At 45.7% G+C, this 27,891-nt stretch overlaps 1 protein-coding gene across 8 annotated transcripts in view; it reads left to right on the top strand.

The window, feature by feature from the left end:
• KALRN (kalirin RhoGEF kinase) overlaps positions 1-27,891 on the top strand; it is an 805,383-nt gene that overhangs the window by 434,371 nt on the left and 343,121 nt on the right. For all 8 annotated transcript variants that reach the window (XM_050916883.1, XM_050916882.1, XM_050916885.1 and 5 more), the window contains exon 10: positions 11,689-11,811. In XM_050916883.1, coding sequence (XP_050772840.1) covers positions 11,689-11,811 — 123 coding nt within the window. The remainder of the gene's footprint in view (positions 1-11,688; positions 11,812-27,891) is intronic.

Below are 27,891 nucleotides of genomic sequence, written 5' to 3'. Positions count from 1 at the left end.
CTGCCACCAGCCAGAATTTAGTGTCTGGCACACTAAAACTGCTCTTAGTTACTACCCTTTGATAAAGACAATCAGTGAGATTAGCTTAGGTTTGTATTTGGTTCTATTCTAAGTAATTAATAATGGCAGGAAAAGCCAGAGGATAAATTCCTTTGTATTTAAATGTATTTTCTCAGCTAGAGCTTTTCTTGACATTACCCTGCTGTGACAAAGCTAGGGATAGGTGGGAAAAGAAATCTATTTCCAGCAATGGTTTTTAATACAACAAAAGAAAAATTATTTTAATTAATTGGATTTGGATTGCATTATTAGTCATTAAACAAGATTAGGATTTATTAAACCTTCTTAATATTTGTTCTGTCTTCACTGGTCCCATCAGTGACATCATATCCCTTTCAGGGCCTGATGTTTGGCCATAGATCTAGCTGCCTGTGCCAACTTATTCAGGGCCAGGCTGCCACTTAGAGACCCGCCCTTTTTCCTTCTACCTCCCAGGAGGACAGTGGCTTCTAGGAGAGCCTGCCTCCCGCCCCCCCTAAAAAAACCTCCACAGACTTTGAGCCTTGTGTTACATACACACAAACACACAGTTTTTGTAGTTCCTTTCCCTTGTACTTTAAGATGATGAAGTATTTATCTTCTGGCAAAAGATTTCACCGGCTGTTTGTTGCATCTATAAAGTTCAACCCAACCAGTAAGTATTGTTATCTCGGTTTGTGTACATTTTGAAAGGCTTTGACAGAACAGATCAAGTTTTGCCACTGTTACACAGAATAAAACATTTATAATTAACATTGAATGCAAAATACCCAGGAAAATATATTCTGGAACAAGAACCTCTGAGCTAGTGTATTATGCATCAAAGTTACAAAAAGTGCAGTTAGCAAAGGAAGGATTTTTTGAAGTATTTTAAATACACAAGGCCTTGGAATTACCCAAATATTAGAAAAAACTGTTTACAGAAAGGGATTTTGTTTAGAAAATAAAGTTTGATCCCTGTGACTGGGGATTGTGAAGATCTTACAAAAATAGAAAATCAAAGGCCCAAATTCATCCCTGAAACTTGAGGAGTTACACCGGAGCTGTAGTTGGCTTAAAATATTTGTAGACCAAGCATTAAAGTCTACATTATGGACCAATTATGATTTCTGCACCTAAATCATTAGGGTATATAATCACATGCCTAACTAAAATATGTGAGTTGTCTCATTGAAGCTAATGAGGCTAGTGATGTGCTTAAAGTTAGGCAAATGCTTAAATACCTCGTTGAATTGGGACCTGACTCACAACATGTTAGTATCCTCTGTACACCACTCAAGTTGTTCTGGGATTATTTCACCCCCAGTGGAGTTGCTATTGGATTAATTCAACCACAGTTGAATTACTCCAGATTTTCACCTTTATACCTGAGATCTGAGATCTGGATCTTTATATTTTTTTAATGTAAAATTGTGTCATTTTATTTTCAATTTGTTTTAGAATCGTGGGGCAACAACAGTGTCTCTTGTAGTTGGCAAAGATTAATGATTAAGCCCCAAACCAGATGATTGCCACAGTCAAGTCGCTCCCTCAGTGGGTCATTCCATTTAGGAGAAACGAAACATTGTTAAACGCAGGTCATTGTCAAATGCAGAAGCTAGATTTTCCTGTCATTAGTGACAAAACATTGTCCATCTAGTTCCTGCTTTTAAAAATCAACAGATTACCCGTCTCTTCTGCTTTATCTAGGGTGATAGTGAAGCTCTCTGACTCTGATTGTGTGTGATTGACTTCTAAGCCTTTCTCAAGTCTTTTTCCTTTTAGTGTCACATATTTGTGTCTGAGATGCAGGGCTTGATTCAGAGCTGTGCTCGCTTACCACAGGACTCAGTTTGGCCCTAATATCAAGGATAAATACAGTAGATCAATTTCTCCTTCCATTTTATTATTGACTAAAAGGGATAGCCAGTTGTTTGACTACATTTGTCGTGTGTTCCGAAAAATTCTTAAGAGACCAAATAACTGAACTTAGCCATATTTATTGTCTAAAGACAAAGCAGTACACTACAAAAAGGAGATATACATACCCTCATTCCAGGAAATGAATTCTTACGGTATATTCACCGTACACAGAAGGTGTGCTTCAAAGATATGTACTTCAACAAGTAGTATTTATAGTATGATTTTACAAGTTACAAAACTCTTTACATGTCACTTAAATCCAGCCCACCAATTTGTAACTGTTCCTTAAATTGTTGTTTTGTTCTGTACTTTTCTTATCTCTGTTTTGGATGCTACACTCCAAAGCAGCTGGACACAGAGGTACATTGTATCCTGTGCAACGACTCCACATTACTGTATCTTAGCTTTGACAGACTTCCTGTTTTCTAAGGCCAAAGCTGATTTCACCTTTGCAAAATATTATGGGATACTTGACATGGGTGAACAGAATTATGGGAAGACCTTAGAGGTTTTTAAGGTCAGGCTTGACAAAACACTGGCTGGGATGATTTAATTGGGAATTGGTCCTGCTTTGAGCAGGGGGTTGGACTAGATGACCTCCTGAGGTCCCTTCCAACCCTGATATTCTATGATTCTGTGAAGAGCATAATACATTCAGGTAACATAACTTCCCAGTGCCATGTACGTAGTTTATATTATATTGATACCATACACACAATACCTGTTAATGTGGTGTATACCATGGCTAACATAAATATATTAACATTATGTGCCTTGGTGTAAATAAGGAGCAGTCTAATATCAATATATTTACACTGCAGTCTGTGAGAGGAGAATCAGGCCCAAGGAATGTTTTCATCCATTTATTGAGTGTAGTTTTGTTTCATTTCATTGGTGATCTGGGTTTGCTGGCTGATCCAAGGTGTTCTGTTCTGTTCTGTTCAGTGCAAAATCAGCGCTTGCCAGGAGAAAAAAAGAATGTGATTCGTGTAGAAAACAAATGAAAATTGTACTCCTTTTTTTCTACCTTAAAATAAGGGAATTGTAAAAAATCAGTTGTTGAGAGTGGTGTTTTCTATTATTTGTGTGTGTGTGTGTCTCCCCTCCTCCCTCTGCAATATTTCTGCCAAAGGGTACAGCTGTCCTCAGGAGTGATGCTTTTGTATGGTTCATGCTCTCCTGCTGTTAACATCCTAACACTGATTCCTAACAAACAGTTCTGAGCCCTGTTTAATATGAATATTAAATGTATACAGATTAGATTGTGACATAGAGGATGCACCCATACAAGGACGCTGGACACCTGTCATGTGTCACTTATGCTCTTTTGCAGGCCATCTGGGCCCTGAGTCTGGGTATGTAGGGATAAGCAGGAATACGCTCTTATTCTCTTCCATTGTGCGAGTGCTTAGGAAAGGGCTGGGGGAACAAAGAACCTTGGCTCTACCACTTTACTTGCTAACCAGAGTAGCTGTGCCAACATGAGTGGCGGGAAGTGTTGTAAATTGCTGCAGGGATAGACTACTGGAAATTAGTACTCTAATGTACTATATACCATGAGCAAGGAGGAAGCAGGGGAGGCAGCCTTCTGCCTCCCAGGTGTGTGTATGAGTCACAATGCTTCCTAGGTTACTTCTAGGCAGTGCCACTTACACTCTGCCCTCTACTCAGGCCTATGCCTAAAGTGAGAAACCAACTAGACTTTCACTAATGCAGCACTGTATTTTCTAAGAGGCATTCTGAAGTTTGAGTTGAGCCCACAGGATAACCCAGCAGTCTGTATTGGACACTTCGTGGCTTCATAAAATGTGCATCAGCACTGTGGTTCTTTAGTATTATTATTGCAGTAGTATCCACATCTGGATCAGGCACCAGTGGGCTAGGTGCTGCACAGACACCTAGTCAGCAAGAGTTCCTGTCCTGAAGAGCTTGCAGTCTAGATCAAATATCATAGTAATCCTCACTGGCAAGAGATAATTAAAGAAACATTTGGGGGTTAAATAATTACTTCATGTTTCAAATAATGGCCCTGACAATATCCTATAACTAGTCACCTCATCTGAAACTATTATCATTATTATGATTCATGGCATGTAATATTTTTCTTGGTGATTTTAAAATATATTTGGAATATGGAGGACAGTTATAAAATCAAAAACATAAACTGGAATAAATGTTGAACTCTGCACTTTTTGACAGCACTCTCAAAATATACAAAATATGTAGTGGTAAGGAATAATTAAATTATTTTAACTAAATCACTGTAATTTTGCTTTTTAACTATAAATCTGGTCATTCATTTTCAGCAACAGAATCAGTCATCAGTACTGTGATCTCAGTTTAAAAAGTCAACATTCAACAGCACTTATCATACCACTGTTGGTGCTTCTGGAGTCATTTCCTTTTCTCGGCATAAGAAAAACTGTGGTCTCTCCAAGACCACAGACAGATAAATGTTTACGAATGCTGATGTTTTTATTTGAATGATGACCTTTCAAGGTTGTTCTTGTGGCTAAGTCACAGGACTGGGTCTGCTGCAGACTTGGGACATGATATTCAGAGGTCTGAGCATCTGCATCTCCTACTGTTTTCAGTTGGAGTGTGAGTGCTCTGCACTGCTGGAAATTAGGCCTCTGATGTATAAACTAAGGCCACCACTCAACTGTCCCATGCCTCAGTTTCCTCCTTTGTACAATGAGTATAATATTTCCTGTACATCACAGGCTTTGTGATAGGTTTAATATTTTAATGCTTGTAAGCAGTTGTGAGCTTATCAGTTGCAAGACATTATATATAAGGGTAAAGTATTATTTATTAATAATAATAGTAAAGGATGGCCCACTACTTAGGATGCTAGCCTAGAACTCAGGAGATCTAGGCTCAATTTCCTTCTCTGTCACAGATTTCTTTTGTGACTTTTTGGGCAAGTCACTGAGACCCAGACCCTCAAAAATATTTAGGAGCCCAACTCCTATTGAAATCAACCAGCCCTTCCTTAATATTAGTATTTATAAATAATACTTTGCCCTTTGTATATAATTAGATTGTGACTCAGGCTCCACACCTATGCAAGGGAGTGAGACATGCCCTCCTTCTGACTCCTCTCTTAGGTCATTGTGTAGGCCTAACTGATTTCAGTGGGAGTTAGGTGCCTAAATACCTTTGAGGATCTGACCTTGGGCTCTCTGTATTTCACTTCTCCATCTGTAAAATGGAGGATAATAGCACTTCCCTACTTCACAGGGTTATTGTGAGGATAAATATATTAAAGATTGTGAGGCATCTAGGTACAAAGGTAAGGGGGCCAGATAAGTACCTGAAATAGATTGACTTCGGTTGGTGCAGATATGGCCACAGAAGTGTGACTGAGCAAGTCATTATGGTTTAAGTAGAAATCTTATTTGACTCATTTCTTGTGGACATTATGGTAGAAATAGATCCTAAGGAAGAAATTGTATCAGCAGGGCCTGCTCTGACTTTTTTGCTGCTCCAAGCAAAAAAAAAAAAAAAAAAAAAGGGTGGGGGTGGTGGCCAGAGCAGCAAAGCAGGGGAAAAAACAAACAAAAAAACCCTGTGGTGTGGCCAGAGCCAGGGTGAAGGGGGATCTCCTGCGCTGCAGACGTGCCCTGGCCTGTGGAGGGGAGGGGGAGAGAGCTGAGGGGAGAGAGAGAAGGGGGGCGGCCAGGGCTTCATCGGGGTGCTCGCCACACGGCCCCGACGGCCACGCCGCTTGCTGGGAGGGCTCTGCGCCGCTCCAGTTGGCTGGGAGGGAAGGACGCGGGCTGCCCTGCTGAGTTTGCTGCTGGGCGCTCCCCTCCTCCGCGCTGCCGCCCCCTACAGGGCGGCCGGATTGGCAAACCAAAAAAAAAAAAAAAAAAGGCAGCCCTGACACTCTAGGTTTGGACAGAATGCTGCCCTGTAGAATCTGCAGCCCCAAGCATGAGCTTGCTCGGCTGGTGCCTGAAGCCGGCCCTGTGTATCAGATGCATCATGAAGGGAAAGTGGCATAGTGAATCTGTTTAGGAAGGGCATGCCAGGCAGAGAGGCAGCATACCAAAAAGATGGAGACAGTTGTGAGGGGAGTAGACAAATAGGGCACTGAGGCGTATATCGTTAGTGAATGATTAATAAATTTTAGCTGAAACATTCACCTTATTTTGATTTATGAAGCGGACATACAACCTCACTATCCTGAGGTCTGATTTTATCTGATCTCATGTGCTAAGTAGTGTTGGACCAGGGCAGCACTTAGAGAAGGGACCTCAAAGGAAACCTCCCAGTGCCGCAGGAAGTGGTGTGGCGATTCAGCAAATGGCACCCTCCCCTGTAAGTTAGTATTGAATCAATGCCACGGCATGGCATTAGGGAGCTCTGCTCTGTGTGGATGAGATGCAAAACCAAAGTCGTTACTAGTTATGGATTAAATATCCTATGTCCCTTTTTGCAGGAATATCATAATTTGTATCAGTGCCCTGCCCCTATTAGGTAAACATATGTTGCCAACTTGTATTCCCCCTACAATTTAAAGTGGGTGTTGTATTTTTCATTTCCTGTCTTAAATTGTTGTACACTATTGATGTGAGTTGCCTAAAAAAGAAGGTATCTCATACCAGAAATAGAAACATTTCAATAGTGATTAAAGCAGCCCCTCTGAATACCGTGTGTAATGCTTCAGGAGGAAAAATACTACATATATATAGTTTTAAAAATTACTTTTGATGCTGTAAATATGAAAAAGTTGCCGAAAAAATTGAAGCCATTCGTGAGTTTATTGGAAATCACATTTTTTATGGCTTACAATTTTCTATTAAAAAAAGAGACTGTGACCTCGTGGGTTGAGATCTTCTAAGTCATGATTTAGCCTGAATCCAATTTTAATAACAAGTTGCAAACCCCTGACAAAAGGGAAGAGGATGTTAATGGAAATAATGACAGCTGTGCTAGCAGGCAACCTTCCAATAATTACTATTATTACAAGTTATACGCAAACAAGACATATCATAGAAAAGCTCTTAGCAGGCCAGGTGTTATGTTACTGTCATATCATTAAAGGAATGCATTAGGTCCTATAACCTAGGCAAAAGGGAACAGAGTAGATCATAAAAGAAAAAGCAGGGATAGGAATTTTGTTTTCACAATCCCAAGTCCTAATAGTTAATACGCAAAATAGCATTTGTGACAACTATACATTGTCTCAACAGGAGGTAGTGTGCTTCAGTACCCACTGTTCTAAAGTGCTTTGAACTCTGTGGATGAAAACTACTGTGTAAATGCTAAATATTATTATTACAATGTTATTGCCATCAATGTAAGAAGAGAGGAAAGGTGACAGTATATATAAAACTGCAGCTATAGAGGATCTCATTATAAAGAGGCATTTAGAATATATAATAAAAAGAAAAACTGAAACTCCAGGTGTTTTAGATTCTAGGCTCCATTTGCGTGAATAAAAGTCACACCTTCCTTTTTTTCATTCTTTCAGTTATCTCAGTTTAATCAGCAACAGCTGCTTTCACCAAAGCCACACTTGCCAAATGGTTCCCACACTCAGCCAGTATCTTCTGTCCTGGCCTCTAGGCATCCCTGCTAATGCATGGAATGGTCTTACAAAGCCACAGTGGTCTAGACAATGCTGATAAACCTGCAGTTGCGATTTCCCTCCCCACCCCCACGCCTATATGACTGGGGCCCTGCTAATGCGATATTCTCTGCTTATCCTCCAGTACCACATCATGTGAAGTATGAAAGTAGGAGCCACTTTGTGCTGGCAGAGCTCTATGGTGATGATAATTTTATCTCTAGGGACATCAGGATGGTCTCACCGTTTATCATAATGCAGGCGCCAACCTTCCTTGATTAGCAGGAAACCTCCAGCTACTATTCAATTCTCCATTGACTTCAATGGGAGCAGAAGAAAAACTCCACCTGCAAGCAGTACTGATCACCTTGCATAGGGTGACTAGATGTCCTGTTTTTAAAGGGACATTCCTGTATTTAAGCCCTCCTGCAGGTGTCCCAACTTTTTCTTAAAAATGGGCAAATTGTCCTATATCTTCCATCTCCCCCCACCCCATCAGTGCTGGTGAGTCCTGCTGCTGGCCAGATTCCTGCTCACCAGCTACCTGCCCATCAGCGGTGAGTGGGGGACGGGGGGTCCAGTGACTGCCAAAGGGGGTAGGTGTGCAAGGCTGGCCACTTCCCCGCTGGTCCGTCAGTGCAGGGCCCCTGCGTGCCGGCTCTTGGCCAGCAGGGTCCTGCCCCCGTCCCATTTCCGGTCAGCACTTGGGAAAGCTCAAGACCCTCTGGCCTGAAGCGCTGGCCAGGAGGAGCTGAGCCCTGCATGTGCCAAAGCGCTGCACAGCACTGGCACGGGGAAGCATCTCTGCCCCTCAGCTAAGCTGTGGAGTGGCAGGGAGGGGGAGCGATTTCTAGCCTGTTCTCATCCTGAACCTGCAGGCTCCACAGCAGCCCCCATGGCAGGGGCTTAGAACCCTCTTCACCCCCGAGCCCCGGGTCCTGCTCCCAGGGAGTGCGGGGCTGCTCTGTCCCCTAGGCACCCTCACCCGCTGCCTGCTAAGTCACCTCTCTGGCCAGTTTTGGTGAAGCCCCTGCAGCCAGGTTCCTTGGGTTCTGGTGCACAATGTATCCTTAGTAGGGTAGCCAGGTGTGGTTGGCTGTATTCCTGGAGGTTTCATCACATGATATAATCTTTAATTAAATATTAATCTTTAATTCCTGGAGACTCCAGGGAAATCCTGGAGGGTTGGCAACCCTAATCCTTGGGGATTAACCTCTTCCTGCCTGCACTGTAGCCAGAGGCAGCTGGGTTATGTCAGAGGTGTTAACTGCCTTTCGGCACTGTGCAGGAAGGAAGGGACAAGCTGCTTCCAGCCACACGGGGAGGGCGAGGGGAGAAAGATGATCTCTACAAAGATACAGGCCAGATCATCCCTTCTCCCCATCCCCTGTAGCTGGAAGTAGCCCTGTCCCTTCCCTCCTGTGCAGTGCCAAAAGGCTGCTGCTGGCTATATTCTAATGCAAACCCTGGCAAAAATCAGGGTAGGGAGGGCATGTGACCTTGCATGCCCCTCCCCCTACATGTTGCCTCAGGTGGACTTGGTACCAGGAGAGATGGGTTGTCCTGGGGACCCAGCCAGGCATGGTGAGTGGAGAGCGCCAGGCAGGGAGGAACAGGTTGGTTGGTCACCCCCACTGTGTGAGAGAGGTGTATAGGAGTGTGTGTCTGTGTGTCACCTCTCTCTATGTGTCAAGGGGTAGAGGGTGTGTGTGTCACCCCTCCCTGTGCGAACCCTAAAGCCTTAAAGATAAGAAAGTAAATAAAAAGAATCCAACTACGCAGTATTTCTCTTTAACAGGGGCTCATCAACTTGATGTTAATCTGAATGTTTGTACTGTATTGTTCTGACTGATTGCCGTTGAACTTGCTTGAATACAAGTAATTTTACCAGGTGTCCCGTATTCAGCGTAGGGAAATAAGGTCGCCCTAACCTTGAAAGATGAAATCCTAATTCCCTACACACACTGTGACACAGAATCACCAATGCTGGGCACATTCCTTATTTACTCTCTCTATTTCTTACCCCCAGTGGATCTGAATAACCCCTAACTCCTGACTGCTTGCATGACGTAGGAACTTGAGGTCAGCTAGAGGGAGAAGATCACACAAGATATCTTAGACTTTGCAGACATGTGCTACAATCAGCATGAGCCAGTTCTGCGGGGTCCCAGATTAGCATGAACTGACCCTATGCTTGGGACATCTACACGAGTCATCCAAAATCCTGGAATTTAGTGTAAATGATAGTGGCTTAATGATTGAGAAACCAAACTAGCATTACTGAGAGAGGCAGGTCCAGACTGACAACAGTGATACAGCTGAACAGTTTTGGAAAGAAAATCCCCTAAACCTTCAGACTATCACACTTGTGACTTTGCTCTCAGTAGGGTTCAGTTACAGTGGGTAGCTTGAAATCTGACGTTACTTGAAAAGTTGATACCCATCAGTTTTTTACAGCTTTTACCTAAGGACCCTTAACCTTTCCTTTTTAGATGCCCTGATAACCCTCTCTCGGCTCCTCCTGAGCAATTTGAATGTATCCCTCCCTCATGTGTTTGGACTTGTTTTAGATTTTGCACGTTGAAGTCTGCTGTCTGTGTGAAGTCAATCATTGCACAACTGGCACTAGGTTTCAGTTTACACTGGGAGTGTATTGTGGTGGGTTTGGGCCCTTTGGGTGTCACCTGATGTGCTGGGATGCTGCTGAGTCAGCCTATTCTGCTGTCATGGGTCCCCTTTACCTGACCTTGCTGGGTTAGGCTCACAAGCCTCTTCCAGTCAAGCACACAGGCAAAGTCGCACCCAGCTGCACAGGGAGATCCGCTCTGGTAAGATTCAGCGTTAGGGGCTTGCCCCAACACTTTGGTGCCCACTCCCTTTAAGAGGTACAAACCCAAAGGTTTTTTGAAATTCGCCCCCTCCTCTATGTGAAGAGAGATATGCACAACTTGTCCCCATTAGAAATTACATAAACTGGGTTATATTATAAACAAGAAGTAAGTTTATTAACTACAAAAGGTGAATTTTAAGTGAATATAAGAGATAGCAGATAAGCAGATTACTGACCAAATAAAGCAAAATACACAAGCTAAGCTCAGTATACTTAAGAAACAGGTTACAAAATGTAATTTCTTACTCTAACTATTATTTTAGGCAGGTTGCAAAGTTTCTGTAGTTCAGAGTTCCAGTTATATTTCTTTTCAGACTGGATCCCTGTCTCAGTCTGGACCCCCCACCACCACGCCTTCACTTCAGGTGGCTTTAGCAGTCTTTCTTTTTGGGCAGACAGGACATGGAGAGGAGGAGTCCCATTTGCCTTCCTCCCCACCCTTAAATAGGATTTATATAAGGCGGGAATCCTTTGTTCCCCAAATTTGACCCCCCTTCCCTTTGAGTGGAAAATTACAAGAAGTCCTAGGTAATTTTTAGTATGAGGTGACAAGACCACCTGACTCTGTAGGATGACAGCATTCATGAGTCAGTGACAGTATGGAGCGTCCCCAAGAAGGTCAACTCTTTTCACAGTCCATTGTCCTCACTGATGGGTCATCAGCCTGTCTGGCTTTTCCATTGTTGTACCTGAAGTGTTAGCAGAGGGCGTCACCCAAAGTAGCATAGTTGAAACACAGATACATGGTCAATATTCCTAAGTTCAGATATAGAAATGATACAGGCATACAAACTGGATAATCACATTCAGTAAATCATAACCTTTCCAATGATATCTTATAAGACCCATTTTGCATTAAGTATATCTCTGTTATGTCATATTCATAAGCATATTTTCATAAATAATATGGAGTGAAACGTCACATGTATAACAAGTGGACGATACCAGATGTAAAAGACTTCCCATTTCCCAGCACCCCTGCAGTTCAAAGAATCTCAAATTAAATTATTCAAAAGCAAACACTTATGTTCTCTCAAACGATCATGTTATGTGTAACCCATATAAACAGGTAATGGCATTCCAATAATGGTAATTTATCACTAACATCTAAAACCACTTTATCTTCAGTCTGATTGGATTAGACTCTGCCTTATGCCAGTGTATTTTGCTACAGCAGACATACACAAATAATTTTTTCAGCTATTTTAGCCATTTACTGAGAAATTCTGTGTGATAAAGAGACATAATAGATAATTGGATGTTCTTCTTTTGTGCCCAGGTATTGGACTGGATTGAAAACCATGGGGAAGCCTTTCTTAGTAAACACACTGGAGTGGGAAAGTCTCTGCACAGGGCACGAGCCCTTCAGAAAAGACATGATGATTTTGAAGAAGTAGCACAGGTAAGAGGCTGAAAATCTGGAAGTTATATGCACAGTTTGCCCTTTCATGCTGATTTTGTTTTCCTTTCATAGACTTCTGTGAACAAATGTTGCTATTCGTAGAGCTCTGTAATTCTTCTCAAACACATGACATGGACAAGGATCTTACTCTGCAAAGTTTAAAATCTATCACCCACAGATTTTCGGTTCAGAATGAAAGGTTGTTTTGAAAGCAAAACTGGAAGCTTTCTTCACAGCAGTGGATTTGATGGGGGAGTATTCCTGACACACATGAAATGGGAGGCAGCATAAAGTGAATGTGAAAGGGGCGCAATTCTGAGAGAGAAAAGAAGGGTGAAATAAGGAGAGCAGATCATGGGGAACAGAAGAGAAGCAAGAGATGAGAAGTATAGATGGGGAAAGAGTAATGCAGGCCTTGGTGTTAATGATGAGGCACTTGAATGTGAAGTAGAATTGGAGAGGTAGCCAATGAAGGAACAGAGGAGAAGCTGATGTGGTTGCAATGATGACAAATATTATTCCACTTATTGTGAGTAGATAAATAGATTTTAAGGCCAGAAGGGACCATTATGCTCATCTAGTCTGGCCTTCTGCATAACACAGACAATGGAACCTCATTCTGTAATTTCTGCATCAAGCCTGTAACTCCTGTTTGAAGTATAGTATATATTTTGGAAAGACATCGTCTTATTTCAGAGACTTAAAGTGATGGAGAATTTACCATATTTCTAGGTAAGTTCTTCTAATGATTAATTACTATCACTGTTAAAAAATGTTTACCCTATTCCTAGTGTGAATTTATGTCCCCTCACCACAGCCATTGGATCTTAGTATGCCTTTTTTCTGCTAGGCTAAAGAGATGTATATTAGAAATCTCTTCCCCACATAGGTACTTGTAGCTTATGATCTAGTCAATTCTTAGCCTTTTCTTATCTAAACTACACTGATCTATTGGGATGCTGCTATATGGCTTCCCTTTATTAACAACTCTTAAAATATATACCAGAATGCAAACTTTTTATCACTAATCACATTTTGCTCTAAGTTCCTCATAAACAGAGTAATGCAGACTTTTGTAAATAAAGCTTATCTCAGCCTTGGTTGCCGATAGTCTTTGAGTTGTCAAGTGCTCCAGTCTCAGGGCATTGTAGATGGAAAGGTGCTCTCAGTAAATTAGGTTTTACACAGATACTTTGCTTATATGATGGGCACAAGACTTATTGCCCCTCAGATGGTCCCTGATCTATCATAGAAGTATGAGATAGGAAAGACTTATTAGATCATCTAGTGCAACCCCTAGCCATCTTTTTCTGGTGTTTTCCTGATTCAATTTTAGATGTCCCAAGCAATAGGGCTTACACATATCCATGTGGAGACTGTTTCTCAGCCTGGTGGAGGTCACTGTCTGGAAGTTCTTCTTGACATTCAGTTTATGATTTCCCTTTCTTAATTTCTTTCCATTTCTCTTGTTTATGCATCTTTTACTGTCATAATTAATTCATCTCCTTCCTTGGCATTTACAGACTTCATATTTTTGTAGCTAATATCATGTCTCCTTCTAATGGTCTCTTAGCCATGTTGTACGAATTTAACTCCACTAGGCTTTTTTATTAGTCAGACCTTTCAGCCCGCTCATCTTTTATTATTGTCTGTCCAGTTTGTCGATATCTTTCTGGTAATCAGAAGCTCAGATACGAATGCAGTTTCCAGAAGTGGTCACATCAGAACTGTACAGTGAAGGACTATAATGGTACCTCCTTTTCTCATGAGGTGAAGCCTTTGCATTTGCAGCCTACAGTTACATTGTCTTACATTGTCAATTGGTAGCTCATATCAGTGGTAACTGGTTGCTCAGCCTGGCAAACTCTGAACACTAATGACTTAGAATCTTGTGCTTTAGATACTAAGCCTCCTACTTAGAAATGGCTGGCCTGGCATAATTCCCATTAACTTCAGTGGGAATAGGATCTGGACCCTTCCACTGGTAGATTTACATGAGAGTATTGTTACTAATTTATGAGATCTGTCTGAACTATGACATTGGAATGCAGTGTTGGCAAATGGGGCATGGGGATGTATGTTGAGGGGGAAAATGAAAGGAATCTCATGCTTTATCCAAGGTCAAAGACTTGAAAACATAATACTCTCTGCTTTGGAAAGAGTAATAGCTGGAGTAAAGAAGAAAGGCTATAAATTTATTACACCTGGGATTCTTCTGAAGAAACGTCTCATGAGGAAGATTTTGTGGTTTGGGAATAAATCTTCCTTCTTTTCACTGTATTCATGATTCATTCTTTTATTCCCGCCCGCCCCCCCCCCCCCCGCCTCCCTTCCCTTTGGATTTGGGGCTTAACTCTTTAGAGTTTGTCTCCATTAGAGTGTTTTTTTCCCCCTCAACTGAATTAATTACCAGTTACCTCAAGGTGGTTAACCGCTTTGTAAAGGCTGGTTTGGATGATTCCATATGATTTGTTCCTGGCTGAGCCTTAGGTTAAAGTAAAAATGTTTATTCTAGGATGAAGGATTGAAGAATGTCCACACTATCCCTTTGCAAAGATTGAGTTAACTGGCAATCAGGTAACTCAGGGTAAAATAGTGCAGTATATGCATACTTGGCTTAAGAGACTGAAGATGCATGCAGTGGTATTTGATTTTAGTGATTTCCAGGCATTCATTCTGCCTTATGGATAAACATTTACTCTCCAAAATCTGTTTTCTATTGGTGTTGATGTGTTTGCCTCTAGCTCATACTGATAGGAGGCATTTATGTTTGTAAGACTCAGACTGGAGTTTCTCTGAGTTACCTTGATGTTTTCAGTGGTAATTAGTTCATGCTTTTGAATGCAGCTAAACTGCATGTAAAGAATATTCGTGTTTCTGGGATTGCAATGTAGACTATGCCTACACTGCACAGTTTACCTGGGTGATTGGCACCTGGGTCTGATCAGCCTGGTTAGTCTACCCCAGGTGTGAGTATCCCCACTTCTAAATCCTATGGAGTTACACTGTCCTCACTAATTCTGCACTCACCCATATGGGTCTGGGGGCATATCCCAAGGTTCTTCTTCGAGTGATTGCTCATATCCATTCCAGTTAGGTGTGCACGCCGTGCGTGCACATTCGTCGGAAACTTTTTACCCTAGCAACTCCAGTGGGCCGGCAGGTCGCCCCCTAGAGTGGTGCCGCCATGGTGCTTGATATATACCCCTGCCGGCCCACCCGCTCCTCAGTTTCTTCTTACCGCCGTGTCGGTCGTTGGAACTGTGGAGCACGGCTTTGCTGTCTTCCACGTCCCTAGCTCTCCTTCGTTTTACAGTTCATAGTTGTAGTTAGTAGTAAATAGTTGTTAAGTATAGTTAGTTAATTAGTATATTGTAAATAGTTGTAAATATTTGTTAGCCGGTTTGGGCCGTAGCCCTTCCCGGCACCCGGCACCGGGCCCATGCCTGGTTCGCCGGGCTTCAAACAATGCGCGGCCTGTAAGAAGCCGATGCCGACCAGCGATCCCCACGACGCGTGCCTAAAGTGCCTGGGGGAATCGCACATCTCGGACAAGTGCCGCATTTGCAAGTCTTTTAAGCCTAGGACAAAAAAGGAGAGAGAGACCAGAGGTTGAGGACTCTCCTTATGGAAGCGGCACTCAACCCGGCAGCTTCACAGACAGTCGCCTCTACACCGGCACCGGACCGCGCCAGCACCGGAAAGACTCTCCGGCACCGTCCTTCCCCGGCACCGAGTCCCGAAGCAAGGCCCTCGAAGTCTGCAACTCCATCCAGGCAGACTCGAGTGGAGCGCCCAGCACCTACCTCGGCCACGGCACCACCGACAGGGATCCCGTCGACTCCGGGCCCGGAGGGTCCGTCGAGTCCGGTCGCTCCTAGCTCCCCCATAAGATCTAGGGTTGAGCTATTGGTCCCATCGACGCCGGAGACCTTTGCCTCAGCACGGGACCTAATCGCTCTTACAGAGCCAACTCAGCCTCCACCCCCGGTACCTCCGGTGCGGGTTGTGTCCAGAGGCAAGCCGACGATGAGAGCGCCGTCTCGGGACTCATGTTCGCTGTCGAGGTCCCGTCACCGTGGACGCTCCCGATCCCGGCGCCGCTCGCAGTCCCGGCACCGCTCCCCTCGGCGGTACCGGTCGCACTCGCGGCGCCGGTCATCCTCCAAACAGTCTCGGTCTGGTTCCAGTCACCGAAACCGGCACCGGGACTCTAGGAGCTGTTCCCGCCGTCTATCAATTCCCCGGTCGACCTCCCGGCACCGTGTCGGTGGCAGGTCCCGGTCCCGATCCCGGCACCAAGTCGGCGGCAGGTACCGGTCCTGCTCCCGGCACTGAGTCCAAGACAGGCCCCGGTCCCGATCCCGGCACTAGTATGACTCCCGGTACCGGTCCTCAGCACCGAGAACATCTTCGGCGTCAGGACGAAGGGATTCCTACCAGCCGCGTTCGGCCCCTCCATGGCCCTCCAGACAGCCGTCTGTATCGTCACAGGCGGGCAGTGTTTATGCACTGGACACAGACAGGCACGTGGCCCTTTTTCAAGACCCTCCTCAACAGGACCAGGGACCGCAGCAGTGGGGGTTCTGGACACCCTGGGTGTACCACCAAGCCCAGGGCCCCCAACAGCTTCCTCCTAGGCCTGCGATGACTGAGCACAGGGTGCCGGAGGCATCGCTGTCTCGCCCCCCTCCCTCTCCAGATGGGGAGGACAAGTCCAAACAGCAGGACCCTGAGCTCCCTCCGGAGTCAGAGGCGCGGGCTCAGACAGACCCCCCTATGGACACTCTCTTGCCAGGGGTCTCCTCATCGTCTTCTCCCGATGAGGCTGTGGCAGGCACTTCTTCCACCAGCCCTCCCCCACTCGACCTCAGGGCACACCAGGACCTCCTCAGGCGCGTAGCGCAGAACTTAAACCTGCAAGCTGAGGAGGTCTCCGAGATCGAAGATCCCGTGGTGAGCATCCTCTCCTCAGATGCTCCCACCAGGGTCGCCCTGCCCTTTATTCGGACTATCCAGGCCAACGCCAATACGATCTGGCAATCGCCAGCCTCCATCCCCCCTGCTGCACGAGGCGTGGAGCGGAAGTACATGGCCCCCTCCAAGGACTATGAGTACCTCCATGTTCACCCGACACCGTGCTCCCTCGTAGTGCAGTCGGTGAATGAGAGGGAGCGTCATGGACAAGAGGCCCCAGCTCCCAAATCCAAGGAGGCCAGACGTATGGACCTCCTCGGCCGCAAGGTCTATTCAGCGGGGGCCCTTCAGCTCAGGGTTTCCAACCAGCAAGCCCTCCTTAGCCGCTATGCCTTTAACTCTTGGGTGGCAGCGGATAAGTTTAAGGAGCTGTTGCCACAGGAGGCGCATCAAGAATTTGTGGCAATTCTTGACGAGGGCAAGAAGGTCACAAGAACCTCGTTGCAGGCCTCCTTGGACGCAGCAGACTCGGCCGCTCGTACCCTCGCCTCAGGGGTTACAATGCGCCGCATCTCCTGGCTTCAGGTTTCTGGCCTTCCACCGGAGCTCCAGTATACCATCCAGGACCACCCGTTTGAAGGCCAGGGCCTGTTCTCGGAGAAGACAGACCCCAGACTAAAAAGTCTGAAGGACAATCGGGTCATCATGCACTCCCTTGGGATGCATACGCCCGGGACACAATGCAGACCCTTCCGGCCGCAACAACAGCAGCAGCGCCGGCCGTTCCCCCAGTTCCGCCAGCGGCAGGACCTCAATAGGCGCTGCGGCAGAAATGGCAGGCACAGACAGTCAGGGAACCAAGGGGGGCAGAATCAGAGCTCCTCCAAAGCCCCGCCTGGACCGAAACCTTTGTTTTGAAGGTGCGCCCGAGGGCGCAGTACCAGTTTCCCCCACGGATCCTTCCCCCCCATTTTCCAACCGCCTTTCGTTTTTCCTCCAGGCGTGGACCCAAATAACATCTGACCGCTGGGTCTTACGCACTGTGCAGAGGGGATACCGTCTGCAGTTTACGTCTTTCCCTCCCTCCCGCCCCTCACCCTCGTCCCTCTTCAGGGACCCCTCTCACGAGCAATTCCTCCGCCAGGAGGTGCAGATGCTCCTCGACAAAGGAGCCATAGAGGCGGTTCCGGAGAACGAGAAGGGCAAGGGGTTTTATTCCTGCTACTTCCTCATCCCCAAGGCCAAGGGAGGCCTCAGACCTATCCTTGACCTGCGGGAACTCAACAAACATCTGGTGAAGTTGAAGTTCCGCATGGTATCCTTGGGGACCATTATCCCATCTCTGGATCCTGGAGACTGGTACGCCGCCTTCGACATGCAGGACGCTTACTTTCATATCGCCATATTGCCACATCACAGACGTTTCCTTCGGTTCGTGGTCGACCGCCATCATTACCAATTCACGGTCCTCCCGTTTGGCCTCTCTACGACCCCGAGGGTATTCACCAAATGCATGGCTGTCGTTGTCGCACATCTTCGGCGCAGTCGCATTCATGTGTTCCCTTACCTCGACGATTGGCTGATTCGGGGCACATCAGAGCTGCAGGTCCGCAGCCACGTCCGCAGGATCAACGGCCTTTTTACTACCTTGGGCCTCATTATCAACGTGGACAAGTCCACTCTGCTCCCCACGCAGAGGATAGAGTTCATCGGGGCCGTTCTGGACTCCACCTTGGCCAGGGCCCTTCTGCCGTTGCCCAGGTTCCAGTCGCTGTCGGCCATCGTTCAGCGCTTGCTGGCGGCCCCCCTGACCTCTATAAGGACATGCCTAACCCACTTAGGCCACATGGCGGCCTGTACGTTTGTGACAAGTTATGCACGGGTCCGCATGAGGCCCCTCCAATCTTGGCTCATCGCGCAATACCGGCCGGCCAGGCATTCGCTGGACACGCTTGTCATGATCCCCCAGGGGGTATTGGATTCCCTCCGCTGGTGGCTAGACCAGTCCGTCGTGTGTGCGGGGCTCCCATTTCATCCGCCCCAACCCTCGGTGTCCCTAACAACGGATGCCTCAGATCTCGGCTGGGGGCCCCACCTGGGAACCCTGAGGACACAGGGCCTGTGGTCCCCGCAGGAGGTGGATTTACACATCAACATGCCGGAGTTGAGAGCGGTCCGCCTTGCTTGTCAAACGTTCTCTCATCAGCTTCGAGGTCGTTGTGTCGCGGTGTTCACCGACAACACGACGACCATGTACTATATCAACAAGCAGGACGGCACCAGATCCTCTCCCCTATGTCACGAGGCGATGCAAGTCTGGGACTTTTGTATAGCCCATTCCATTCACCTCACGGCTTCCTTCCTCCCCGGAGTACGGAACACGCTGGCGGACCGCCTGAGCAGATCCTTCCTCTCGCACGAGTGGTCCCTTCGCCCGGACATCGCCCTCTCGCTCTTCCAGAGGTGGGGTTGTCCCCGCGTGGACCTCTTCGCGTCCAGGGGGAACAGGAAATGCCAGGCGTTCTGCTCCTTTTAGGGCCGGGATCCCGGGTCTATAGCGGATGCCTTCCTTATCCCATGGATGACCCACTTGTTCTACGCGTTCCCTCTGTTCCCACTGGTCCACAAGGTCCTTCTGAAGGTGCGCAGGGACAGGGCCCGCGTGATTATGGTAGCTCCAGCGTGGCCCAGGCAACATTGGTACCCCATGTTGCTGGACCTGGCCATAGCCAATCCAGTCCCCCTGCCCCTTCACCCGGACCTGATCACCCAGGACCACGGCACTCTCTGTCACCTGGACCTCCAGTCGCTGCACCTGGCAGCATGGCTCCTGCGTGGCTGACCAGATCCGAATTACGCTGCTCTACCCCGGTACGTGAGGTACTCTTGGGCAGCAGGAAGCCTTCCACCAGAGCGACGTACTCGGCCAAGTGGAAGCGTTTCTCCTGTTGGTGCACGGAGAGGGGTTTCCTCCCTATGGAAGTTTCGGTTGCCAATATTTTGGACTACGTTTGGTCCCTCAAGCAACAGGGCCTGGCGATATCGTCCCTTCGGGTTCACCTGGCGGCTATCTCCACCTTTCATCCGGGTGGGGATGGCCGCTCGGTTTTCTCTCACCCGACGGTGACTAGATTCCTGAAGGGGCTGGAACGTCTATACCCCAACGTCCAACCCCCTGCCCCTACCTGGGATCTCAACCTGGTTCTGGCTCGGCTCATGGGGCCCCCCTTTGAGCCGTTAGCGACTTGCTCCCTGCTCTATCTTTCTTGGAAGACTGCCTTTCTAGTAGCCATTACCTCAGCTAGACGGGTGTTGGAACTCCGGGCTCTCACTGTAGTTCCCCCGTATACGGTCTTCCATAAAGATAAGGTGCAGCTGAGACTACACCCTGCCTTTCTCCCCAAGGTGGTCTCAGCCTTTCACGTCAACCAGGAGATCTTCCTCCCCGTTTTTTTCCCAAAGCCTCATTCGTCACGCAGGGAGCAACAACTCCACTCGCTTGATGTCCGTCGGGCTCTCGCGTTTTATGTGGACAGGACCAAACCGTTCCGCAAATCCCCCCAGCTTTTCGTGGCAGTAGCGGACCGCATTAAGGGGCTTCCCATTTCCTCGCAGAGGTTATCCTTGTGGGTAACGTCCTGTATCAGGACCTGCTATGACTTGGCTCACGTTCCTACGGGCCGTGTGACTGCGCACTCTACCAGGGCGCAGGTGTCGTCGCTGGCTTTCCTCGCCCGTGTGCCCATCCAGGAGATCTGTCGGGCAGCGACCTGGTCATCGGTCCACACCTTTGCTTCCCATTACGCCCTGGTCCAGCAGTCCAGAGATGACGCGGCCTTCGGCTTGGCAGTGCTCCATGCCGCGACTTCTCACTCCGACCCCACTGCCTAGGTAAGGCTTGGGATTCACCTAACTGGAATGGATATGAGCAATCACTCGAAGAAGAAAAGACGGTTACTCACCTTTGTAACTGTTGTTCTTCGAGATGTGTTGCTCATATCCATTCCACACCCGCCCTCCTTCCCCACTGTCGGAGTAGCCGGCAAGAAGGAACTGAGGAGCGGGTGGGCCGGCAGGGGTATATATCAAGCGCCATGGCGGCGCCACTCTAGGGGGCGACCTGCCGGCCCACTGGAGTTGCTAGGGTAAAAAGTTTCCGACGAACGTGCACGTGTGGCGCGCACACTTAACTGGAATGGATATGAGCAACACCTCTCGAAGAACAACAGTTACAAAGGTGAGTAACCGTCTTTTCTTCGTGCTGAGATGCTATAGGAATCATTCCAAGTCAGTTGTCAGTTATGGGAGAACTTGTCTGGACTTTGAGGGTGTGTGGAATCGTGAAAGGGAACTGAAGAAGTATCAGCCCTTGAGTGATTTAGCCTGCATCTTCACTGCAAAGTGGGTGGGTTCCAGTGTGAGTTAGAGTAGCCTGGATTCTAACCCTCAGCTAGGTAAGCTAGTCAGGTCTTAACGCACTTCCAAACCTGGGTAAAAGGTTTTGCTGTGCAGACAGCAAGGGTGGGATTAAGGTTAAAACCTGCGTAAGTACAATGGGTGAACTGTGCAGTGTAGACACCCCTCTAGAGAGAGAGACTGGAACATACTGTCCTGGCAATATGGAGATTCTTCTTATGTACAAACATCTGATGAATAAGTTTGCTGTACACAGATATACTTGAAAAACACCAGTGATTTAATGAATAATGCATTATGGGTGTGGCAGAGCTAATTTGTGGACCCCTTCTCATGTAGGTACTGTTTGGACAGTATTTATCGCAGACACGTAAGAACAGAAGAACGGTCATACTGGGTCAGATAATGGCCCATGTAGCCCTGTATCCTGTCTTCTGACAGTGGCCAGACAATGAACAGAACAGGGCAATTTCAAGTGATCCATCTCCTGTTGTGCAGTCCCAGCTTCTGGCATTTGGAGATTTAGGGACACTCAGAGCATAGGGTTGTGTCCTGACCATCTTGGTTAACAGCCTTTGTTGGACTTATTGTCCATGAATTATCTAATTCTTTTTTTTAAACCCAGTTATAGTTTTGGCCTTCATGACATCCCATGACAACCATTTCCACATGTTGACTGTGTATTGTATGAAGATACCTGTCTCTTGTAATATTTGGAGATTTTTCTTATTGTAATTATTCTGCATGAAATGTAAGGATGGCCTATAAAATGAAGATGGACAAAGTAGCTGGAGCTCTGAGTGGGCCCTCTGCATCATCCAGAACCCAAGCTTTTCTTGTGCATTTTATAGGCCTTTTTTTATATCTCATGCAAATCTGAGGTCTTCGGCTATTTCTCAGCCAGATAACACTAGCCTATGGTTTGTCACTCCTGGAAAAGCTGCCCTTACAGCACCAGCCAGCAATAAAATGAAAGAATCACACACTAATGATTAGTTGTTATCAAGATATCATTCCAGGAAGTACTGCATCAACTGTATTTCCTTGAATGACAAATAAGCACAGTAGCCTCTTTGAGGGCCTAGAGTATCTTTTATGGGTGCGTATGATAACCACAGTTCAGCCAATTCCCCAAATGTTACACATGATGTAAATACAAATAAGGTCCGATTTTAGAATCTACAAGCCTATCTTTCCTCACCAGGCACTTCAATATAGAAAAGCACTGAATATTTTTCTTCCAGGACTGAATGAGAATATACTATGGACTGGATCGTGCCCCCTTGATCTGTTCATGTCTGTGTGGAAGGATGAGATGAGCCACTACTGCAGCTCTGTCAGCTTTGAACTGCCCCCTACAAAAAACTCCCTACACTTAGGGTGACCAGGCATCCTGATAAAATCGGGACCATCCTGATATTTAGGTGTTTGTCCCGTGTCCCAACCGATCTTTGGTTGGGACACAATTTGTCCTGATCTTTCTCTCCACTGGCAGCACTTGGCGCTTTTTTTTTTTTTTTCTTCACTGCTCCGCCGGTGGACTCCCCCACCATGTGTCCCAATATTTTCTCCCTCTGAGCTGGTCACCCTACCTACACTCCACATATGAAGAGGGAGAATGTAGTGCACTGTCCCTCCTGCCAACAGTCCAAGAAATCTGCTTAGAAGTTAATAACGGCCTCAGGCTTGTTAACTCCTTTGCAGAGCCCTTTGCATGCTGTGAAATCCTCCTTCACATAGGGTACTATGGGCAGCTCCTGGCAGAAGCCGTGTTGAAACAGCTTGCCTGGATTCATGCTGATTGTTAATTAGGGGAGAGGGCTGGCAGACAGTATGGAGGCAAATTACCTCTATTTTAGATCTCCCTCAAAATCGCCACAGTCTCAGGGGATATACAGGCTTTGTGATCCAGCTCCCAGAATGATTTGAAGCTAATTTTTCAAGAGAAACTTTTCTGAGTAGGCTCTTTTGCAGATGTGTGCAATCTGATCCCATGTTGTTTAGATCAGGGGTTCTCAACCTTTTTCTTTCTGAGCCTCCTCCACCCCCCAACATGCTATAAAAACTCCACAGCCCACCTGTGCCACAATAACTGGTTTTCTACATATAAAAGTCAGGGTCAGCCTTAGGGGGTAGCAAGCTGAGCAGTTGCCTGGTGGCTCACATCATAGGGTCCCCTGCGAAGCTACTTTGCTTCAGCTCCGTATGGCGGAGCTCAGGGCCCCGGGCTTCAGCTCCATGTAGTGGGGTTTCGGCTTTCTGCCCTGGGTCCCAGTGAGTCTAATGCTGACCCTGCTTGGTGGCCTCCCTGAAATGTGCTCATGGGCCCCTGGTTGAGAACCACTGGTTTAGATTTACCCACCACTTTGCTAGAATGAGAGAATTTGTCTCACTGTGTGTTTTGGCCTGTAGATGGCACTCCCTGTACATTTTTTAAAAGACCTTCAGGTCTATAACGGGCTGAGCCACGGTTTGGTTTTGAATCCAAGTTAACAGAATGTTGTCTTGAACTGAATTGCCAGGTGGATCCCGGATAGCTGCAATATCTCCCCTAGGCCTCCTCTCACCCTCAAAATGCTTTAATGCTCAGGATCACCTGAGAAAGCAGTAAACCTTAGGGGTTTTTTTTTTGCTTTCCTCTGCAGTATGAGGTGCTGCTCACTTGCTAGAATTATCTGGGTTTATCTCACTTAATCAGGCCCCTGCCATTGCAGGGGCCTTGGGTATTGGTACACCTCAGTCCCGTCTGTTCTCTACCAGTGGCACACAATCATTTAGTCTCCCAAAGGCTGTAATACTTTGGTCCAATTGCAATTGTTGAATTTAGTGTGTGGGTGGCTGGGTGGTGGTGGTGGCCTGTGATATACAGGTGGTCAGACTAGATGATCTGGGGATCCCCTCTGGCCTTAAACTCTATTATTTTGTGACATCTGTTGCTTGTAAATGCACAGTTGCGTATTCAGTACCTACATATAATACAGTGCTCACCATGTGTCCTTTTGTTGAGGAATTGCTCTAGCTGCTTCATTGCCCTTTGGCCTTGCATCAGTTTCTCAGCTATTGTTGACTTTTAGGTTTAGATGCTCTAAGATTACAATGTAAAATACCTAAATTACAATGTGTAACAAGTGCACACATTCTGGATGCATTGCTTCAGAACTTGCAGAATCATTATTTCATCCTCATCAAACATACCATGTGAGCTGGGGTGGGCCAGAGACGTGTGACCCCTGGAGTTTGTGGAGCTTGCATCTAAATCAAAATGTGGCAAGTCATGTTGTCCTTATTCAGGATTAAAACATCGTCTATAGCGGTACATAGTCTGTATTACTGTAGATTCTGAACACTTTGGATTCCTTAAAGCCTATTTGGCCAAGTGGACTACTGGACCCTCTTCTAAATGCAACTATTATGGTGCCGCACATCCCAGGCATCACACAGGAAAAGTTGCTGTACTTCAGGAAGTGATTATAAATGAATGGTGAAATGTTACTCACTTTCTCCTCTCCACAAGTATCAACTGTTCTATTTGCTCCCATGAGATCATTTGGAAACAGATGGCTTGAGGTCTACGCATCAGCTTTCAAGTGTTTATGCTTTTTGTACCTCCATTTCTAATCCCTACAGATTCAATTTTGCCCTTCATTCTTCTTGGCCAGATAATTTCAATTCCATAGTTTAATGTTTGGGAGCATTCAGATGAGACCTTGAAAGCCAAGGGCACGTTTGTTCTGTTTCGAATCAAAGATTATGTGATATTCTTCATGTGAGTAGCAGTTTGCTCTGGACTTCCTGGCTAAAATTTCCCCTCCTTCCATTGTAGTGTACAGTACATTGGTTGTCCACCTGCCTGTCATCCATTCTGGAGTGGATTACATTCCAGAGGTGCTGTATGTATATAGTTCCAAAGCATTTTGGGATTAAAAAGGTGTTATATTATAAGTGTTTATATATTTAAAAATATTATTAAGTTCTGTTTGTCATGGGAACTAGTATAGTAGTGAGTACTAGAACACCTGCAGGTAAAAGTGTACCCCTGTGATCTTTTATTATTGAAATATTTTTGAACTAGTTCAACCAAAACTAAATGAGTTTATGTGATAGTCAAGCCAAAGCTGAATTGCAAACAGCTACTTGTTTGGCCTTGAAGATCAAAATCCAGTGTTTTGTCTTACAAATTCCAACTCTGTTGGATGTCAGCGTTGTTAAGTTTGGCATGAAGTCGAGTACTGATTTAAAACAGGCATAATTTAGGAAACCATGTTGATAATGAGTGTTTAGTGAGTGTTGTCCCAGGGTAATTTTTGAAAACTTTGTGGTTTGGTTTTTGACCTACCTGCCTGTCTAGAATTGATGGGAATATCTTACCAGGCATGCTGGAATTCTCTTTTAGTTGGCTTACTGTGAACGTGGGGTGAAAGATTGAGCTTTGGCAAGGAAAGTAGAGAAATAAGGCAATAGCAGGAAAAAAAATTGTTTGGAATTATCAGAAAACGAACTAAACTTTCAGTACTGCTAACCCCAGAAGTTCAAAAATCATGCGTTAGTCCCCAAAATGTCATGAAATTATTCCAGGATTCTTATGCAAAGTTACATGTCTGTATATTTATCACCTCACATGGCTAATCAACAAGGTCTTAACCCCCATATCCACAGCACAGATCCTTTTCACTTTAGATATATAAACAACTGGTGAGGGGAAAAAGCATGCTGTTATTTTTTATCTGGAACAGTCCTTACAGGGAGAGAAAACACAAACATTACTGGAGGGTTACATACATGTTTGTGAAACAGCACTGGAACTCTGGGCTGGGGTTTTTGGTTTTTCTTCCTGCGTGGAAGCAACTTGTGCGCCGTTACTTACAAACAGCATGACCAAATGAAACAATGCCCAGATTTGGATTGTCTGTGGGGTCTGAATGTAAATGCATGAACCTGTACCACTCTATCTGAAGAACCGGCTCTCAAAGCATGGAAGTAGTAGCAGAGCAGAAACCTCCATAAGAAGTCTAACTGCTAAAAGGGGATGACACAGAGCTGCACTATGCTAGAGCTTTTCTACACTTGAAATGTTACAGTGGCACAGCTGTGCCACTGCAGCTGCACTACTGTAGCGCTTCAGTGTAGACACTACCTATGCCAGTGGGAGGGGTTCTCATAGACTCATAGACTTTAAGGTCAGAAGGGACCATTATGATCATCTCGTCTGACCTACTGCACAATGCAGGCCACACAATCTCACCCATCCACTTCTATAACAAACTCCTAACCTATGTCTAAGTTATTGAAGTCCTCAAATTGTGGTTTGAAGACCTCAAGCTGCAGAGAATCCTCCAGCAAGTGACCCATGCCCCATGCTGCAGAGGAAGACGAAAAAGCTCCAGGGCCTCTGCCAATCTGCCCTGGAGGAAAATTCCTTCCTGACCCCAGATATGGCAATCAGTTAAACCCTGAGCATGTGGGCAAAGACTCACCAGCCAGCACCCAGGAAAGAATTCTCTGTAGTAACTCAGATCCCATCCCATCTAACATCCCATCACAGACCACTAGGTATACTTACCTGCTGATAATCAAAGATCAATTGCCAAATTAATTGCCAAAATTAGGCTATCCCATCATACCATCCCCTCCATAAACTTATCAAGCTTAGTCTTAAAGCCAGATATGTCTTTTGCCCCCTCCCGACAGTGTAGTTAATCCACCTTCCTGCAAGGCAGTGGCTAGGTCAGTGGACGAATTCTTCTGTTGGCCTATCACTGTCTACTTGGGGATTTAGGGTTGGGTTGAGATGTGTGGATTTTTTGCACCCCTGAGTGATGTAGGTAAGCTGACCTAATTTTCCAGTGTAGACCAGGCCTTAGTGTGTATTACCAAAACACCTAATTTGCCAAGCTTCTTCTCAAAGGCCACATGGCAAAGTGGATGAGACTTGGCTCAGTTATGTTAGCAAACTGGATTTTATTCTCAGCTCTTGTGACCTTGTGCAAACTCTGAATTATCTTACCCATGAATTGGGTGAATGACAGTTATCCCCCACCAGGGTAGCAGTTTGAGATCTTGACTCATAATATGCATTATGAAGTGCAGAGAAATATTAACAGCAGTTAGTGGAAGAGCTGTGACTAGAACTCATAATCCCCATTTGCAATTTAGTGCACCTTCTCCTGCAGTACAGGTGGTTTCTCTTTCTGTCTGTGCTTCTGTTTTCCCCAAAATCTCATGACCAGCTGAATCTTTTCATGAGACTGCCTGAACTAGGGGCCAATCACATTACTTGCAATAAAATCATGAGATCAACAAACACAATAAATTTTCAGCAAACACCAGGGGCCAGCCAAAGAGGTTTACTTAAGTTGGTGTATTTCTTTGTCTTTAAGATCTATATATTTTTAAAGTGCCTATAAATTCAAAACATTGTTCCTATGATAGGCTGGTAGGAACATACAGCTATACAAGAGATATGTGTTCTTAGTTCTAGAACTTGTCAGAAAAATAAATTTTAGTTGCACAGGAAATTCTGCCATTTTGAAATTTGTTTCATTCTGAATCGGAATGAAAGGCCAGAATTTCCGACAGCAAAAACAAGGAAACTGAAAAATGTTGATTTGGAACCACTGAAACATTTCAATTTGATAATGTTGAAATAATTTTAAATATCACATATATATAATATTTAAATTAATATTTGAATATAATAATCTAACTAAAATGAATTAAAATGATAAAGTTGAAACTATATTTTACCTT

The sequence above is a fragment of the Gopherus flavomarginatus genome, chromosome 10 (assembly GCF_025201925.1).
Source record: "Gopherus flavomarginatus isolate rGopFla2 chromosome 10, rGopFla2.mat.asm, whole genome shotgun sequence".
NCBI lineage: Eukaryota > Metazoa > Chordata > Testudines > Testudinidae > Gopherus > Gopherus flavomarginatus.
The sequence above is the reverse complement of the archived record's forward strand: the minus strand, read 5'-3'. Positions and strand labels throughout refer to the sequence as shown.